We start from the raw sequence: 19,277 nt of genomic DNA on the forward strand, positions 1-19,277 counted from the left end.
CTTCATGACTGAATTACCAAAAGCAATGGCAACAAAAGCCAAAATTGACAAATGAGATCTAATTAAACTAAAGAGCTTCTGCACAGCAAAAGAAACTATCATTAGGGTGAACAGGTAACCTACAGAATGGGAGAAAATTTTTGCAGTCTATCCATTTTACAAAGGGCTAATATCCAGAATCTACAAAGAATTTAAACAAATTTACAAGAAAAAAACAACCCCATCAAAAAGTGGGTGAAGAATAGGAACAGACACTTCTCAAGACATTTATGCAGCCAACAAACTTATAAATATATGCTCATCATCACTGGTTATTAGAGAAACGCAAATTAAAACCACAATCAGATACCATCTCACGCCAGTTAGAATGGCAATCATTAAAGTCAGGAAACAACAGATGCTGAGACGATGTGAAGAAATAGGAACACTTTTACACTGTTGGTGGGAGTGTAAATTAGTTCAACCATTATAGAAGACAGTGTGGTGATTCCTCATTGCTAATTCCAGTTCACTGCTGGGTCACAGCAATCCCATTACTGGGTATATACTCAAAGAATTATAAATTGTTCTACTATTAAAACACATGCACACATATGTTATTGTGGCACTGTTCACAATGGCAAAGACTTGGAACCAACCCAAATGCCCATCAATGATACACTGGATAAAGAAAATGTGGCACATATACACCATGGAATACTATGCAGCCATAAAAAAAGGATGAGATCGTGTCCTTTGCAGGGACATGGATGAAGCTGGAAACCATCATTCTCAGCAAACTAGCCCAAGAACAGAAAACCAAACACCACATGTTCTCACTCATAAGTAGGAGTTGAACAATGAGAACACATGGACACAGCGATGGGAACATCACACACTGGGGCCTGTCATGGGGTGGGGGAGAAATACCTAATGTAGATGACAGGTTGATGGGTGCAGCAAACCACCATGGCACATGTATACCTATGTAACAAACCTGCACGTTCTGAACATGTACCCCAGAACTTAAAGTACAATTTAAAAAAAAAAAAAAAAAAACAGAAATAGCCAATGGAACAGAAGAGAGAGCCCAGAAATAAATTCACATATATATGGTCAACTGATCTTTGACAAATGTCCAAAAACACATAATTAGGAAAAGAATGTCTCTTCAATAAATTGTGTTGGAGAGACTGCAGAAGAATGAAAATAGGTCCTTATCTTACCCCATATACAAAAATAGGCCCAAAATGAATTAAAAACTTAAATGTAAAACCTGAAACTGTAAAAATACTTGAAGAAAACAGGGTGAAAACTTCTCGACATTGGTCTTGGAAAAGATTTTTTTGATATGACCCCAAAAGCACAGGTAACAAAAGCAAAAATAGACAAATGGGACCGCATCAAGTTAAATAGTTTCTGCAGAGCAAAGGAAACAATCGATGGAATGAAGATACAACCTATGTAATGGGAGAAAATATTTGCAAACCATACATCTGATAAGAGTTTAATATTCAAGATGTAAAAGGAGCTCAACTCAACTACAAGAAAACAAATAACCCCATTTAAAAATGGACAAATGGCTTGATATTTCTCAAAAAAAGACATATGAATGGTCAACAGGGTATATGAAAAAAATGTTCAACATCACTAATCATCAAGGAAAAGTAAATTTAAACCACCAGGTAATATTACCTACATCTGTTATCAAAAAAATGGCTACTATCAAAAAGAAAAAATATAAGTACTGGCAAGAATGTGGAGAAAAGGGAACTCTTACACAACGTTAGTGAGAAAGCAAATTAGTACAGCTTTATGGAAAACATTATGGAGATTCTTCAAAAAAAATAAAAATAGAGCTACCATATGACCAAGCAATTCCACTTCTGAGTATACATCTAAAGGAAATGGGATAAATCATGTTGAGTAGATACCTATACTCCATGTTCACTGCAGTATTATGCACAATAACTACAATATGGAATCAACCTAAGTGTCCCTAAATGTAAAAATAGATAAAGATACAAATAAAGAACATGTGAAAGATATATATATATATATCTTATCCATCCTTAAAAAAGAAGGAAATCCTGTCATCTGTAACAACATGGATGAAATTGAAGGGCATTACGCTAAGAAGTCAGGTACAGAAAGACAATTACTGCATGATCTCACTTACATGTAGAACTCCAAAAAGTCAAACTCAAGGAAATAGAGAACAGAATGCAGGTTACCAGAGGCTGGGGTTGGGGGAAAATGGGGAGATATTGGTCAAAGGGTACAAAATTGCAGCTAGACAAAGGGAAAGTTTCTAAGAGAGCAATTTTTAAGTGTTCACCAGAAAAAAAAGATATGTATGTGAGGATTTGGGGTCTGTTACATAGCTTGATTTAGCCATTCCACAAGATATGCACACATAAAAACATCACATTTTATACCATAAATATATATAATTTTGTCAATAAAAAATAAAATATTTATTTTAAAAAGAAATTATATGAGTTTACAGGTGAAAAAATATTCACAAACTACATTTTGTATCATTGTAACTTTTAATTTTTTACCTATGAAAAATACATATAACATAAAATTTGCCATCTTAACTATTTTAAGTGTATAGTTCAGCAGTGTTAGGTAACTTTACACTATTTTACAACCAATCTCCAGAACTCTTCTCCTCACGTAAAAATGAAGCTTTGTGTGCATCAAACAATAACTCCCCATTTCCCCCTCCTGCACCCCCTGGCAACCATCATTCTGTCTTCTGTGTCTGTGAATTTGACACTGCTCTAGATACCTCATCCAAGAGGAATAATTGCATTTGTCTTTTTTGTGGCTGGCTTATTATACTTAGCAGAATGTCCTCAGGGTTCATCCATGTTGTAGCATGCATCAGAATTTCCTTTCTTTTTAAGACTCAATAATAATTTCATTGTATGTATATGCCACATTTTGTTTATCCATTTATTCATTGTTGCACATGTAGGTTGCTTCCATCTTTTGGTTGCTGTGAATAATGCTGCAATGAACATGGATGTACAAACATCCCTTCAACACTCTTGTTTTCAATTTTGGGGTATACATGCCCAGAAGCGGAATTGCTGAATCATATGGTAATTCTGTTTTTAATTTTTTGAGAAATCAATATACTATTTTCCCATAGCACATATTTTACATTTCATTTTACATTCTCTATGTTCATAATTTTCCATTTAAACATTATACGTACATAAAATCATAAAAATTGATATAAGAAATTCTAAATTTGTTGACAGAGGCATTATTTTCTTCTTTATGTTTTCAATATTTCTGCAATAAATATGTACTAACTTTTATCAATAAGCATATTACATATGGAAAAATACAATTTTATCTGTCTTTTTTTTTAATAGAAAAATAATAAAAATGCAAAAATAAAAAATGCTTACCTCTCCAACATATTTGCCTGGTTTTCAAATACTTTCAACATGGCATTAAATCGATTAGTCATTGAATGAGCAGTTTCTATTATTTAAAAAGCCAAAAATGTTAAAGGTTTTATAAATAGCTGAAGTTATAGCTCTATGCTAAATACAACTGCTATAGATGTGAAAGCTAAACAAACATAAAGAGCGGCTAGCAGGGCTATATGAGGCTACAGAATGCTTATGAGGAACATAGCTACCATTTTATTAAATACCTATTATGTGCAAATCATCATGTTATATTGCATTCTCTTATTCTTAAAATAATCTAAAAAATAAGATACTGTCATAATTTTCAAATAAAGAAGTTCAGGCTCAGAGAGGTTACATAACTTGGTCAATACAATATATCTAGTAAAAGACAAAACTGGATTAATGTCCAATATATGTGACCTTCTTATGATATGGCATATCAGAGGGACTCTAGGATATTAAAAGAGAACTGCTTTAGTTGCTGTTGCTAAGTCAATAAGGTCTATGGGAAGGATCTAGCTAACCTACTAAGCTTTACAACTGTATCAAAGAACCCAAAAGAGAACCCAAGATGCTACTTAAAACAGAACCAACATAATAAGGATCCATAATAATCAATGAACTATTGGGGTAATACCACAAGACTCTTCAATCTTGTGACATAAAAAGTATATGACAGAAGACAGTCCCTGCACTAACTTTTCTGCTAGATAAACAAGACACGACACAAAGAAAATATTAAATAACATAGAAGCATACAACAGTTCCTAAACATTAATTATATTTTTTCTTTTTTTTTTTTTTTTGAGACGGAGTCTCGCTCTGTCACCCAGGCTGAAGAACAGTGGTGCAATCTCGGCTCACTGCAAGCTCCACCTCCCAGGTTCATGCCATTCTCCTGCCTCAGCCTCCCAAGTAGCTGGGACTACAGGTGCCCACCACCACGCCCAGCTAATTTTTTTGTATTTTTAGTAGAGACGGGGTTTCACTGTGTTAGCCAGGATGGTCTCAATCTCCTGACCTCATGATCAGCCCATCTCAGCCTCCCAAAGTGCTGGGATTACAGGCGTGAGCCACTGCTCCCAGCCAAAATAAAATAATATTTTAAGAGTAATCTAATCATAGCATATGAGATAATTTTAAATTCTGCCCTAAATATAGTAAAGGACTACAAGGAACATCAACTCTTATTTCAGTTACAATTTGAAAATTCAGTCCCCAGAAAGAAAAAGCCATTAGAAAACATTCCTGGGGGGAAAAAAAGGAAGAACACAGAATGACATTAGCAAGATGAGAAAGTAGGGGATAACAGTTTTCATCTCCCCCCTAAAAAAACAACCACTAGACAGCTATCCATGGATGAAAGTGGCCTTGGTAGGGCTCAAAGTCTCAAAGAAGCTGCAGCAAGATAGTAAAGCAAAAAAAATGGAGAATAACCACACAGACAGGATAGCTGAGGAGATCAGCATACCAGAGACATCTGGAGACGGCAAGGAATGAGGAAGAGTGCAGGAACCACAGGTCCCACCATGGTTCCTAGTAGCCTGCTCTACAGAGAACACTGACAGCTCTCACCACTAACATAACTAATAACCACTGGCCACCATTAAACCCTAGATAAGAAAAATGTTGCTCCATCCACCACCAAGAAGGAGCCACTGTTTTGCCAACCCAGGACCAGAGCCACCATGCTCCAATTCCATGGGTGACCTAGACCACAGAGTCACAATCTTTCCATATGTACCCAGGCTCCAGCACTGGCTAGAAGGCTGCATCATGCACTCCCATGCCTCAGACACCAGAGCCACCTTCACTGAGGGCTAGCCCCACCCCAGGCCCTACAGGCATACTCAGTCTGCACCAGCCTGCGCAATGAACCCTAGCTCTGCACTCCTCTATGAATCCTATGCTCTAGGTATCTGAGCCACTGCCACAGTGAGCTAAGCCACAGCTCAATCCTGGAACCACCGTTGTTCTGCATGTGTTCACACTCCAGTCCACATCTCTGAGGCTGCACCATGCACATGTATAATATAGTCACCAGAGCCACTGGCTTTACATGCTAGCCTTGCCCAGGGCCCTGAAGTTGCAGTCTCTCAGTACACATGTGGGCTGTAACCTCAGCTCTGCTGCAACTCTTTGAGACTCTGACTGCACATGCATCAGACATCAGAGCTACCACCACAACAAGTTAGCCCACACCTAAGGCCCCAGGGCAACTGTTGCTCTCCAGGTGTGACCACATTCCAGAATGTGGCTCTGCAACCACTCAACAAGTGCCTGCATTCTAGACACCAGAACCATTAATGCAGCAGGGATACCCATATCACAGTCCTCAGAGCAGCAGTAGACTTGCACACACTAGCATCTGGACCCCAAAGCCACTGTCAATCCATACATGCCTATGCTCCCAGATCGAAGTTTCTTGACCACTCCACAGGTATCATGCATCAGACATTGGTACCACTGTCACTACAAGCACACCCACAAGCCAAATCCAGAAAGAAGAGGTGTCACCTCTGCCACAACTTCCCTTAGGAAAGTAAAAGAGATCAGAAGAATTCTGTCAGGCTTTGCCACTGTTGCAGATACCTATAGCCTTGGCCACTGCACACCACTGAAATTTTTACCCACATCAACCACAGCCAAAAAAGCTACATGGACACTAAACTGCTACATCCTCACTGGATCCTGAATTGCCACTTCCCACCCAGCTAGTGTACTCACAACCACCCATAGGTGAAGATCTTTTCATATAAAACTAGTCCGTAAAGTCTAGAAGCAGTGACTTCATCAATACCTGACAAAATATTCAAATACTAGTTTTAAGGAAGCTCAGTAAGTTATAAGAAAACACCGATAGACAACAAAAATCAGAAAAACAACATACTAACAAAATGAGAAGTTTAACAGAATGACGGAAATCATAAAGAAGAACCAAACAGAAATTCTGATGCCAAAGAATATAATTAATAAAATTAAAATTACAAAAGATAAGTCAAAAAATATGTCAACTATATAATTCATCAAGGAGAAGAAAGAATCTGTAAACTTAAAGAAAGTTATTTGAAAATATACAGTTAGAAAAAAAGAATAAAGAATAAAAAGGAATTTTAAAGACTATTACCTATTGGAAACAATGTTCACTATTCAGGTGATGGGTACACTAAAAGCCCAGACTTCACCATGACACAACATATACATGTAAGAAATCTGAAGTTATCTCCTCTAAATATATAAAAATTTAAATGTTTTAATTCTGAAAAATAAATAAATAAAGCCTACAGGATTTACGGGACAGCATCAAGAGTGTTATCATTTACATTATAGGAATTAAAAAAGAAGAAGAGAAAAAGGGGGGAAAGTTTATTTGAAGAAATAATGGCTCAAAATGTCCCAAATATGGTGAAGGATATAAACATTCAGAAAGATAAAAAGTCTCCAAACAGATACAACCCAAAGAATATTTCACCAAAACATATTATAACCAAACTGTCAAAAATTAAAAACGAAGAGAGAATCTTGAAAGCAACAGAGGAAAGAGCTTCCTCACACAGAGAGAATCCCCACAGGGCTATCAGCAGTTTTCTCAGCGAAAATTTTGCAGTCTAACAGAGAGTAAGAAGATATTTTCAAAGTTCTTCAAGAAAAAAGCTGCCAACCAAGAATACTTTACCCAGAAAAGTTAGTCTACAAAAATGAAGGAGTGATACTTTCTCTGACAAACAAAAGCTCAGGGAGTTCATCATCATCAGGCTTGCCTTACAGAAATGATAAAAGGAGCTCTTCAATCTGAAAGGACACTAAGTAGTAACACAAATACATATGAAAGTATAAAACTCACTGGTTAAAGTATGTATATAGTAAAATTACACACTATAATATTGTAACAGTAGTCTGTAAATCACTTATGTCTACAGAATAAAGGGTAAAAGACAAACAAAATACCTATAGCTACAATAATTTCCTAAGGTGTACACAATATAAAATATGTGAATTATGACATCAAAAATATAAAATGCTTAGAGGGGAGTAAAAGTATATCAACAAATCACAAAGGAAGATAGCAAACAAGGAATAAAAGAACAAAGGATCTACGAAACAGCTAAAAAGCAATTAACAGAATGGCAATAGTAAGTCCTTATTTATTAAAGGTAACTTGAAAGTAAATGGATCAAATTATTCAATTCAAAGACATCGAAGGGCTGAATAAAAAAAAAAACAAGACTACATGCTGCTTACTCACAGAATAAAAGTGAAGGGATGTAAATAGATATTCCATGCAATTAGAAACCAATAAATGAGCAGGTGTGGCTAAACTTACATCAGACCAGATACTTTGAGTCAAATACAGTCACAAGAGACAAAGAAGGTTATTATATAATGAAAAAAGCTCAAGAGAATATAACAAATATATACACACCCAACACTGCAACACCTAAATACATAAAGCAAATATTAATAAATCTGAAGAAAGAGATAGACAGCAATACCATAATAGCAGAGGCCTTCAGTATTCTACATTCAATAATGAACAAATCATCCAGACAGAAAACAAATAAGGAAACCTTACATTTTAACTACATTTTACATCAATGGACCTAACAAACATATACAAGATATTCCATTCAACAGCGGGAGAATATAGAACTTTCTCAAGTGCAAATGGAATGCTCTAAAGGACAGATCTTGTGTTAGGCCAGTAAGTCTTATAAAATTTAAGAAGGCTAAAACCATATCAAGTATTTCCCAATCATAGTGGCATGAAACTAGAAATCAATAACAGAAGAAAAATTGAAAGATTTACAAATATGTGGAAATTAACATACTCCTGAACAATGGGTCAAAAAGAAATTCAAAAAGAAATCAAAAAATATCTTATGACACACAAAAATGGAAACATACCAAAATTTATGTGATGCAGCAAAAGCAGTTATTAAAAGGGAGATTATAGCAATAAAAACCTACATTAAAGCTGGGTACAGTGTCCCACACTTGCAATATCAGCTACTAAGGAGGCTAAGTGAGATAATCACTTAAGGCCAGGAGTTGGAGTAAGTTATGATCACACCACTGTACTCCAGCCTGGGCAACAGAGCAAGACCCTGTCTCCAAATAAATAAATAAAGTATACATTAAAAAAAGAAAAAAAGAGCTCCAATAATGTAATGTCACACCTCAAGGAACTAGAAAAAGAACAAACTGAGCCCAAGTTAGTAAAAGGAAGGAAATAAAAGATTAGAGGACAAGTACATAAAATAGAGACTAGAAAAATCATAGAAAAGTTCAACAAAACTAAGAGTTGGTTTTTTGAAAAGATAAACATAATTGACAAGACTTTAGCTAGACTAAGAAAAAAGAACAAGACTCAAGTAACATTGGAAAAGAAAGAAGAGACATAATAACTGATACCACAAAAATACAAAGGATAAAGACTACTGTGAACATTTATATACCCACAAATTAGATATCCTAAAATAACTGGATAATTCATAGACACATACAACCCACCAAGACTAAATCATGAAAAAACAGAAAGTCTGAACAGACTAGTAATTAGTAAGAAGACTGACTCAGTGATAAAATCTCCCATTAAAAAAAAAAAAAGAAAGAAAAAACCAGGACCTGATGGTTTTATGGCCTAATTCTACCCAACATTTAAAGAACTAGTAGAATCCTTCTCGAATTCTTCCAAAATCTTGAAGAGGAAGTAGTACTTCTGAACTATTTTACAAGGTTAGTATTACCCTAATACCAAAGCCAGACAAAGACACTATGAGAAAAGAAAACACAGTCCAATATCTCTGATGAATATGGATACAAATATCTTTAACAAAATACTAGCAAACTGAATTTACAGCACATTAAAAGAATCATTCACTATGACCAAGTGGGACTTATCCCTGGGGTGCAAAGATGGTTCAAATATGCAAATAAATGTGATATATCATATTAATAGAATAAAATACAAAAATCATATGATCATCTCAATATATGGGGAAAAGCATTTGAAAAAATTCTACATTCTTTCCTGACAAAAATAACAAATTAGATACAGAAGGAATGTACCTCAAAACAATAATGGCCAACTATCACAAGTCCACAGCTACATAGCCAACAGTGAAAAGTTGGAAGATTTTCCTCTAAGATGAAGAACAAGATAAAGATCCTCATTCTTGCCACTTCTGTTCAACATAGTGCTGGAATTCCTAGCTAGAGCAATTAAGCAAGGAAAGAAATAAAAGGTATCCCAAATAGGAAAGCAAGAAATAAAATTATTTCTATTTGCAAAAAGAAAGAGGGACCATCACTACTGACCACATGGACATAAAGGGACAATAAACAAATACTATAAATAACTTATGCTAATGAATTTGATAATTTAGATTATATGGACAAATTCTTGGAAACTCACAATCTACCAAAACTCACAAAGGAGAAATTGATATTATGAATAGGCATATATAAAAGAAATTGAATCAATAATTAATAACCTTCCAAAACAGCAGGTTCTATGCTCAGATGGTTTCACTTGGCAAATTCTACCAAACGTTTAACTAAGAAATGATGCCAATTCTTTATGATCTCTTCCAGAAAACAGAAACATAGGGAACATTTCCTGACTCATTCTATGAGGCCAGTATCACTCCAATACCAAAGCCGGACAAAGACATTACAAGAAAACTACAGATGAATATCTTTCATGAATACATATGTGAAAATCCTCAACAAAACATTAGCAAATCACATACACAAATATATAGAAAGAACTGTACAACACAACCAAATGGGTCATTCCAGGTATGTAAGGCTGGTCCAATAATCAAAAATCAATTAATGTAATCTACACGCTAAAGAAGAAAAATCATACGATCATATTAATAAATGCAGAAAAAGTATTTGACAAAATCTAACACCTACCCGTAATTTTAAAAAACTCTTTGTAAATTATAAATAAAATAGAAGTAAGCTTCCTCAGTTTGATAAAGAAAATCTACAAAATGTTTACAGCTAACATCATACTTAATAGTGAAATCCTAAATGCTTCCTCCCTAAGATCAGGAAGAAGGTAAGCATGCCCATTTTCACCATGCTATTTAACATCATACTGGAAGTCCTAGCTAATGCAATAATACAAGAAAAGAAAATCAGAAGGAAGAAGTAGCACTGTCTGTTAGATAATGTGACTGTCTCTATAGAAAATCCCAAAGAATCACCAATATCTAGTAATAAATAATTATTGCAAATTTACAGGACACAAAAGTTAATTGCAATTGCTTTCCTATATACCAGCAATGAACTATTTGAATTTTAAATTATAGATATTAACACAATTTATAGTAGCACTGAAATTTCAACACTTCAGTGTAAATCTAAAAGAAAATATGTACAAGATCTATATGAGGAAAGTTCATTACTCTGATGAAAGAAAGCAAGTAAGATTTAAATAAATGGAGAGATTTCATGTTCATAGAATGAAAGATACAATATTGTTAAGATACAAGTTCTTGTCCATTTAATCCATAGATTCAATGCAATCTCAATCAAAATCCCAGCAAGGTATTTTTTGGATACCAACAAATTGTTTCCAAAGTTTATATGGAAAGGCAATAGACCCAGAGAAATCAACACAATGTTGAAGAACAACAAATCGGAGGACTGACACTACCCAACTTCAATACTTACTAAAAGCTAAAGTAATCAAGACATGTAGCACTGCCAAAATAGACAGACAAGCAAACAGAATAAAAAGCCCAAAAATAGACTCACAAATATACACAATTGATCTTTGGCAAAGGAACAAAGGCAACTCCGTGAAGAAAGAGCAGTCTTCTCAACAAATGATGCTGAAACAACTGGACATCCAAATGCAAAAAATGTATAAATAATGAATCTAGACATAGACTTTACACCTGTCACAAAAATTAACTCAAAATGGATCAGGCACAGTAGCTCACGCCTGTAATCCCAGTACAATGGGAGGCTGAGGCGGGCAGATCATGAGGTCAGGAGTTCAAGACCAGCCTGACCAAGATGGTGAAACCCCATCTCTACTAAAAATACAAAAATTTGCCAGGCATGGTGGCGCACACCTGTGGTCCCAGCTGCTAGGGAGGCTGAGGCAGAAGAATCACTTGAATGGGGAGGCAGAGGTTTCAGTGAGCCGAGATGGCGCCATCGCACTCCAGCGACAGAGAGAGACTTTGTCTCAAAAAAAAAAAAAAAATTAACTCAAAGTGGATCATAATTATAAACATAAAATGCAAAACTATAAAACTTTTATAAGACAGTAGAAGAGACGATCTAGGTAACTTTGGGTTTGAAGATGAATTTTTACATACAACACCTAAAGCACAATTCATGAAATAAAAAAAAAAATGGTTAAGTTTGACTTTATTCTGGCTCTGCAAAAGACACTGCTAAAAGAATGAGAAGATAAGCCACAGACTGAGAGAATATCTTTGCCAAACACATACCTGATACAAGGCTTGTATCCAAAATATAAAAAGAACTCTTAAAACTCAACAATAAGAAAACAAACAACCCAATTTTTAAAATAGGTAAAAGATCTGAACACCTCACCAAAGAAATGAAACAGATGGCAAATAAGCATATGAAAAGATGCTCAACATCATGCATAATCATGGAATTGCAAATGAAAGCAATGAAATATCACTACAAAACTATTAGAATGGCTAAAAGCACAAACACTGTCAATTCTAAATGCTGACAAAGATGTGGAGCAACAAGAATTCTCCTCAATTGTAGGGGGGAATGCACAATGGTACAGCCCCTCTGCATGCCCATTTGGCAGTTTCTTATAATGCTAGACAACTCTTACTATATGACTTAGCAGTCATGCTCCTTTATGTTTACCCAATTGAGCTGAAAACTTACATCCACACAAAAACCTGCACAAAAGCATTAATAGCAGCTGTATTTATAATTGCTGAAACATGGAAACAACCAAGATGCCCTTTCACAGGTAAATGGATAAATTTAGTAAATCCATAAATTTATTTATCAGCAATAAAAAGAAATAAACTGTCAAACTATTGAAAGACATGGAGGAACTTTAACTGTACATTATTAGATAAAAGAAATAACTAATATCAAATACACAACATTCTTGAAAATGAAATACTATCGAAACAGTAAATAAACAGATTAGTGGTTTCCAGGGATTCAGGTGGATGGAGGAAGAGGTGAATAGGTGGGACACAGGGGATTTTTAGGGCAATTAAACTATTCTGTGTGACACTGTAATGGTGGATCCATGACATGATACATTTGTCAAAATCCACTGAGCTGTACAAGGCAAAAAGCAAACCAGATGTATACTATGGACTGTAGTTAATAATAATGTATCAAAATTGGTTCATCAACCATAACAAATGTATCACATTAATGCAAAATGTTAATAATAGGGGAAGCTTTATGCAGGAAGTGGGGGGCAGGGGGAGTGCGCTAATGGGAACTCTCTGTAATTTCTGTTCAATTTTTCTGTGATCCTAAAACTTCTCTAAAAAATAGTCTATTAAATGAAGCAACATCAAGATGAAATTGTGACCTAAAAGCAAAACCAGAGTGCAATACAAAGGTAGCTTCCGTCTTGCCAGCCAGGCTATAAGATTTAATAGAATTTAGGAAACAGGAAGGGAAGAGAGAATTAAGTGTCGCCAGAGAAGAAGAGAGGAGGTACTTTTAAAAGAAAATGATAGTGAACAAGTAAAACGCAGCAATAGAGAAAGAGAGTAAGTCTATACTAATAGAGCTAAGAAACTGAAACAACTGCCATTGGAAAAAGATCGTATGAATTTGCAAAGCATTTTCTCCATATTATACAATATAATTCTGTCCTCTGCTCCCCTTTAGAACCATGAGCAAAATCTCAACCATATTTTATCCTTTTGAAATGTGGTTTTGTGATTGGAAGATGTATTCCATTAAACTATAAGTGGGTACAGGGATTTCTGCTTTCATCCATGATGGAGCATCAGGGACCAGAATTACTCTTCTACCTTAAACCACTTAAATACTGGACAAAAATACATGAAACAGTGGTATTCAGAAATTGGAAAACAGTGAAAGCAGTACATATGGTAATAAAGTGGAAAGGCCCTGTGATGACCCCAATTTGCTGTCTGGAATTGCCAGTCCACAGTATAGAGAAGGGGAACTCAGAGCATACTGGTTGCCTTGAGTTTAGGAAACAAAGTTCAGTGTTTGTGGAAGCCAAGGTACAATATTAGAAGGAAGGCAACCATACAGACTGAGAGAGAGAAAAAGAGAGAGCTCTTGAGAGGTTCATAGATGTACAAGGGATTCCCCTTGATGTAAACAGAGGTTTTCACTATCTAGTCCAAAGTTCTATATACCTTTCTACCCCACCTAGTCAGTCAGAGCTCTCTTCGATCAGAAATCTCTGTAGAACTTGGGAGTGCTGTAAGATGTGCAGCTGTCCTTGGTTTAAACATGGCAAGGTTTGGGTTTAAAGCTGAAGTTGAAAGAGGGCAGAATTCCCAGCAACCTGTTCCAAGCAAACATTATTTTCTACTTTTGAACTGTATTCCACAGTGTGCTTTACCCTATTATTTCAAAATTCTCTCCAGCCCTAAGACATGAGTAAGTTAATTTCTCCTTTCTATTGACAAGTAGTCATAAACTTAACAGACAAGCTCTAGCAGCTCTTTATATTCCTGAACTGACAACTACTCATCTGCAGTGAAAGCATTTGTGGATATAATTCCTAGTAACAAAATCTACAAACAATTTAAATTTATCACTGCTACACCTCAAAGGCCTGCCAACATTTCAGTATTACGTTCTAATCACAACTCAGAATCCTCCATTCCATGTACTAACATGCACTCCTCAAAAATTAATCTAGGCCGGGTGCAATGGCTGACGCCTGAAATCCCAACACTTTGGGAGGCCGAGGCAGGCAGATTACCTGAGGTCAGGAGTTCAAGACCAACCTGGCCAACATGGTGAAACTCTCTCTCCAAAAAAAAAAAAAAAATACAAAAGTTACAAAAGTTAGCTGGGTGTGGTGGTGCATGCCTGTAATCCCAGCTACTTGGGAGGCTGAGAGATGAGAATCACTTGAACCCAGGAGGCAGAGGTTGCAGTGAGCCGAGATCATGCCACTGCACTCCAGCCTGGGCAACAGAGCAAGACTCTGTCTCAAAAAAAAAAAAAAAAAAAAAAATCTAGTTTCAATAACACATATCCTTAACTAAGAATTTTAATAGTTGCTTGACAACCAGCTCAACTGTATGGCTCCAAACTCCAAGGCAGGGAGTCTGCACTGTTAACCTAATAATTATTACTTTAAATTATAGAAATTAATGTAACAGAGGTTATTATCACAATAATGCTTTAATGAGTGGAAACTTACGTGGTTCTGTTGCAGAAACACCTTTAAATTCATCAGTTGAGTGGGCTTCTATGAATTCTGAAATAATTAAAAGTGTATTTGTCACTATAAATTTCAAAAGGCAATTATATATACTAATTGAGTTTAAATTTTCTCATTTTAATTTTAGTAACTTATTCAAAAGAAAGAAAACTTTGAAAAAATAATAGCTGCCAACACTGCAGATCTTCCCAATCAGGCAACAAATGGTAACATTTAAAAGAATGTGTGTAACAGCTGATTATAAACATCACTTTCTCACCAAAACTTGTTTTTGCTCTTTGTATTCGCTTATATTCATTGATGGTACCATCATTATCTAGTCTTCCTTCCATATCTAGTCACCAACTTTCAAGTAAATATTTCTCAAACCTGACTCCCTTCTTCTTAGTCTTTGAATATAGGTATTTATCACATATCTAAGATATAATAACTTCCCTTTCCCACTCCTAGTCCCCAAATCTAGCTTCTACAGTGCAGTCAGGAAAAAAATTCTCTAAAATTAAATCCTACAAAAAAATCTGCAATGATTCTTTATTAATTTTTTAAGAAGTCTAAGCTCCTTAGCAGAGCATCCATTCCCACTATGACTGGCCCTCTGTTACTTCATCCCTATATATCGCTTCTTACTCTAATACCAATCCAGTTGTAATTCTCTATGCATGTTGTTTGTTCATGCTATTGTCTTCTTAAAATACCAAATATTTCCCTTCTTTACTTTACTAAATCCTATTCACCCTTTAAAGTTGCATAAAGTCTTCCTAACTCCTTAGGTTGAACAGATTTCTCCTTTCTGTGGACCCAATGCAAATTCCACATACCTTTATCATGCATAACACTGCACTAACATGCTAGACAATGTACTTGTATCCTTACTAAGCTGTAAGTTTTATGGAAGTAACAACCACATTGTCTGCACAGGGGATACACATTGTATTCATTTTGTATGTTCCCAGAATCTGGAACACAATAAAAACTTTTATTAAAATATCAAACTCACTATTAAATATTATCTAAATTTACCATTGTATAATTTTATAACTGTAAATTTTTTTACTTTAAGTTTCAAAATGTTAATACACTTAGGAAACCCCATAAAAGTCAAACATGCTGGGCATAGTGGCTCATGCCTGTAATCCCAACATTTTGGGAGCCCGAGGTGGGAGGATCTCTTGAGGCCAGAAGTTAAAGACCAGCCTGGGCAACATAGTGAGACCTACATCTGTACAAAAAAAATCAGCTGGTCTCGGTGGTCTGTGCCTGTGGTCCTAGCTACCTCAAAAGGCTGAGCAGAGAGGATCACCTGAGCCCAAGAGTTTGAGGCTGCAGTGAGCAATATTCATGCCACTACACTCCAGCATGGGTGACAGAGTGAGACTCTCTCTTTAAAAGATAAATAACAAAATTTTTAATAAAATTTTTAAGGACAAACATGTATAAAATATTATCACCTTCAATTTTCCGTGCTACCGCTTCACAACTTTTCACTGCTTCTGGTCGATTTTCTTCATCCCTGTTCAAGTTCAATAAATGAAACATTTTTTAATATATCAAAGAGTAAGAGTTTAAATTACACTAAAACAAGAACTGAAATGTGTAGTCTAGACATATGAAGTTTGTAAAATAAAAATTAAACATATCTTTAATCTTTATTCACAGACACTAAGGTAAACTTACAAGTTACAAGTTGAAAAGTCAAACTAAACTATGTAATTATATGAATTCCATGTAGGCCATGAATATAATTAAGTATACCAAAAACATTAACAACAAAAATAGCAAAAATAAATTGTTAGAAACATGAGGTATCTTTTTGTCAAAGTATTATTATCAGTCGTATAATGATGAAGGACATAAGTTCTGGAGTGAGACTAGCTGACCTTTGGGTCAAAACCTGTTTCGTCCACTTACTTATTATATGACCTCAGCCAGGTACATTACTTAACCTCTATTGGCTTCAATTTATTCTCATTAAAATTGGGGTATAATAGTACCTTTCTCATAAAGTAGTTATGAAAATCAAAGATTATACATGTAAAGTTACTACAAAAATCCCTAGTACACAGCACACACTTAAATGTCAAGTATGAATATGGTTTAAACCTTAACCTCTGAACCAAGGATCTAGTTATGCAACCCCCAGGAGCCAACTCAAGTACCACTCTCTTCATTATTTTCAGTTATTGACAGAGATATCACTAAAGTAACCGCATAACTAGTGGTCCCTCCCAACTATGGGTACGTATATTCTATTTTAACACTAAAAAAGAATGTTTTCTCCGTTTAATGCAAAAGCATGGTTGCTTATAAATGTAAAACTTTTACTTGGATAAGCTGTTAATATAATTTTTAATGAACGTGTTCATGAACAATGAAGTATTTCATTAGATCTTAGTTTCCTGTTTATTACTAGGAGTTACCTAATCAAACTGAGAAAAGAATTTATGAGCCAGATATTTCAAAGCTAGCAATGTCCAATATAACTTTCTAATAACAGCCACATGTGGGTGCTAAGCACCTGAAATGTGGCTAGTGTGACTAAGAAACTGATTTTCTACATTGAATTTGCATAGCCACATGCAGCTAATGTCTCCTGTATTGTACATCTCAGATTATTAAAAATTGCAAATAGAAACAAGTTGACTAGACCTGATTTGACTAAGAAGCCCTGTGTACAGCCATCATATCTGACTCGTTATCTTACATTCAGTGCTAATTATATACCCTTTCTTATTGTTTTTGATTCAATTAGTTCTTACATTTCACTTACATGGTTTTAGACAACATGACTTTCCAGGAGGATTTAGACCTCTGTTTAAGGCGATTCTTCAGTTCTTCAAATCTTTGTAAAAGGCGTACTATTTGTGCAATATTTAAAGTGACTGTTTTGTCAGGTTCTGGAGGCTCTGCTTGTAAAAGAGTTTGATCTTTACTTATCTAAAATAATAAAATTAACCAGTTACTTAGTAAATACCCATTTTGTTCCCATACCTCAAATAAATTTCATTATTTCCTTTATTAAATCAAAGTAATTTTTATATTATTCTTATCTATAGCTATAGCCAAGTAATGATATAATATTTTACAAATATATTTATATGCGCATTTATCTATGAACAGAATTATAGCTCAGTGATGGTTTTTACATGTAAAACCTGAAATCTAATCATCTGTTTAATGTTAAAATATATAAGAATTTTAAGCAAGTCCAATAACAATAAATGCAACTCAAAATATTTACAAGAGTAATTCTAAATTGTTTCCCATAAATTCTTTTTAAGAATACCCTTACTGTGGTAAATTACCTAAAGATAATAATTTTTTCTCAAAGGCTAATACTGTCTATTACTAACTCCCAGAAGTTAAAATATAAAGGTCTATGGAACTAGCATTTTTCCAGTCTGCGTGGGGAAGACTGACACATATTTGGGTGTCTTGAGACCTTTAGAATAGACCAAGCTAAAAAATAACAGGCAGTGGGAAGAAACAGCAAGATTCACAGAATAAGATGACCATAATTACTATTCTAGGTAATAAGTTTACTTAAAGAAAATTCAGCAAGAATGAGTGTCCAAAAACCACAGCAAAAGAAACCCATAAACAGCCAATGTGTGGAAACATAAACAAGCAGAATAGCAATTGGGGTCAGAAAATTTTGATAGGAAAATGACACAGAATATTTACAAGAGTAATGCTAAAATAATTGCTTGCCCTAAATTCAGAGAGCCACCCATGTAGACATCTCCAATCCTTATGCTAGGAGGAAAAGTTGGGGAAAAAATGAAGTCAAGGACTTAGCAAAGATAAATTCCAGCATTGAGGATTTAGAACACAGACTTCATCTTTGTAATGACTGGAATGAGATTAGGATATCACAGCAGGAAGTAAATGCTGGGCAACGCACTAGAAGTCCAAGCTTGGGTATAGGGAAGATATGGCAAGGAACACAGAATAGATGGAAGGGAAGCAGGAGACCTATGGAAACTTTACAGGCAAAGGAAAGATCCCAAATAAGAAGCCACAAATCATAAATTGAGTCAAAAATAATGTCATCAGTTTACTGTGTCTCACCTCAACAATCTATTCTTCATTGTCTTGTCTGTGATAGTGGAATATTTCTTCCTTGATGGGTGGTCTGATGTTAACCTTTTTCAGCAGAGGGTCCTGAAGAGGCATTGGAAGAGGAAGAAGCTTTTCTTCCTAGTTCTGTGTCTCTCTCTGCTTCTTCCTCAGGCAGTGTGTAGTATATTTTATAGTACTCACCCCCAGAACATTTCAACAGCATCACCTCATGGATGGCTTCCTGGTAAGGTCCCTGGCATGGCAGATTCCTATGGGCAGCTTCCCCCAGAACTTTGTAGCAAAATTCACCACTGCAGAGCCTCCCTTAGGGAAGTTTTCCAACATATCACCCTTGTGAACAGCTTCCCAGCAGGAAGTAC

General features: G+C 35.3%; 1 protein-coding gene across 1 annotated transcript in view; it reads right to left on the reverse strand.

The window, feature by feature from the left end:
• The window catches only part of CCDC7 (coiled-coil domain containing 7), a 502,976-nt gene that overhangs the window by 459,898 nt on the left and 23,801 nt on the right, over positions 1-19,277 (reverse strand). The window contains exons 7-10 of the mRNA XM_030940622.1: positions 17,606-17,772; positions 16,287-16,348; positions 14,818-14,874; positions 3,408-3,483 (exon numbers count right to left, since the gene is read on the reverse strand). Coding sequence (XP_030796482.1) covers positions 3,408-3,483; positions 14,818-14,874; positions 16,287-16,348; positions 17,606-17,772 — 362 coding nt within the window. The remainder of the gene's footprint in view (positions 1-3,407; positions 3,484-14,817; positions 14,875-16,286; positions 16,349-17,605; positions 17,773-19,277) is intronic.

Source organism: Rhinopithecus roxellana, chromosome 11, assembly GCF_007565055.1.
Source record: "Rhinopithecus roxellana isolate Shanxi Qingling chromosome 11, ASM756505v1, whole genome shotgun sequence".
Classification (NCBI taxonomy): domain Eukaryota; kingdom Metazoa; phylum Chordata; class Mammalia; order Primates; family Cercopithecidae; genus Rhinopithecus; species Rhinopithecus roxellana.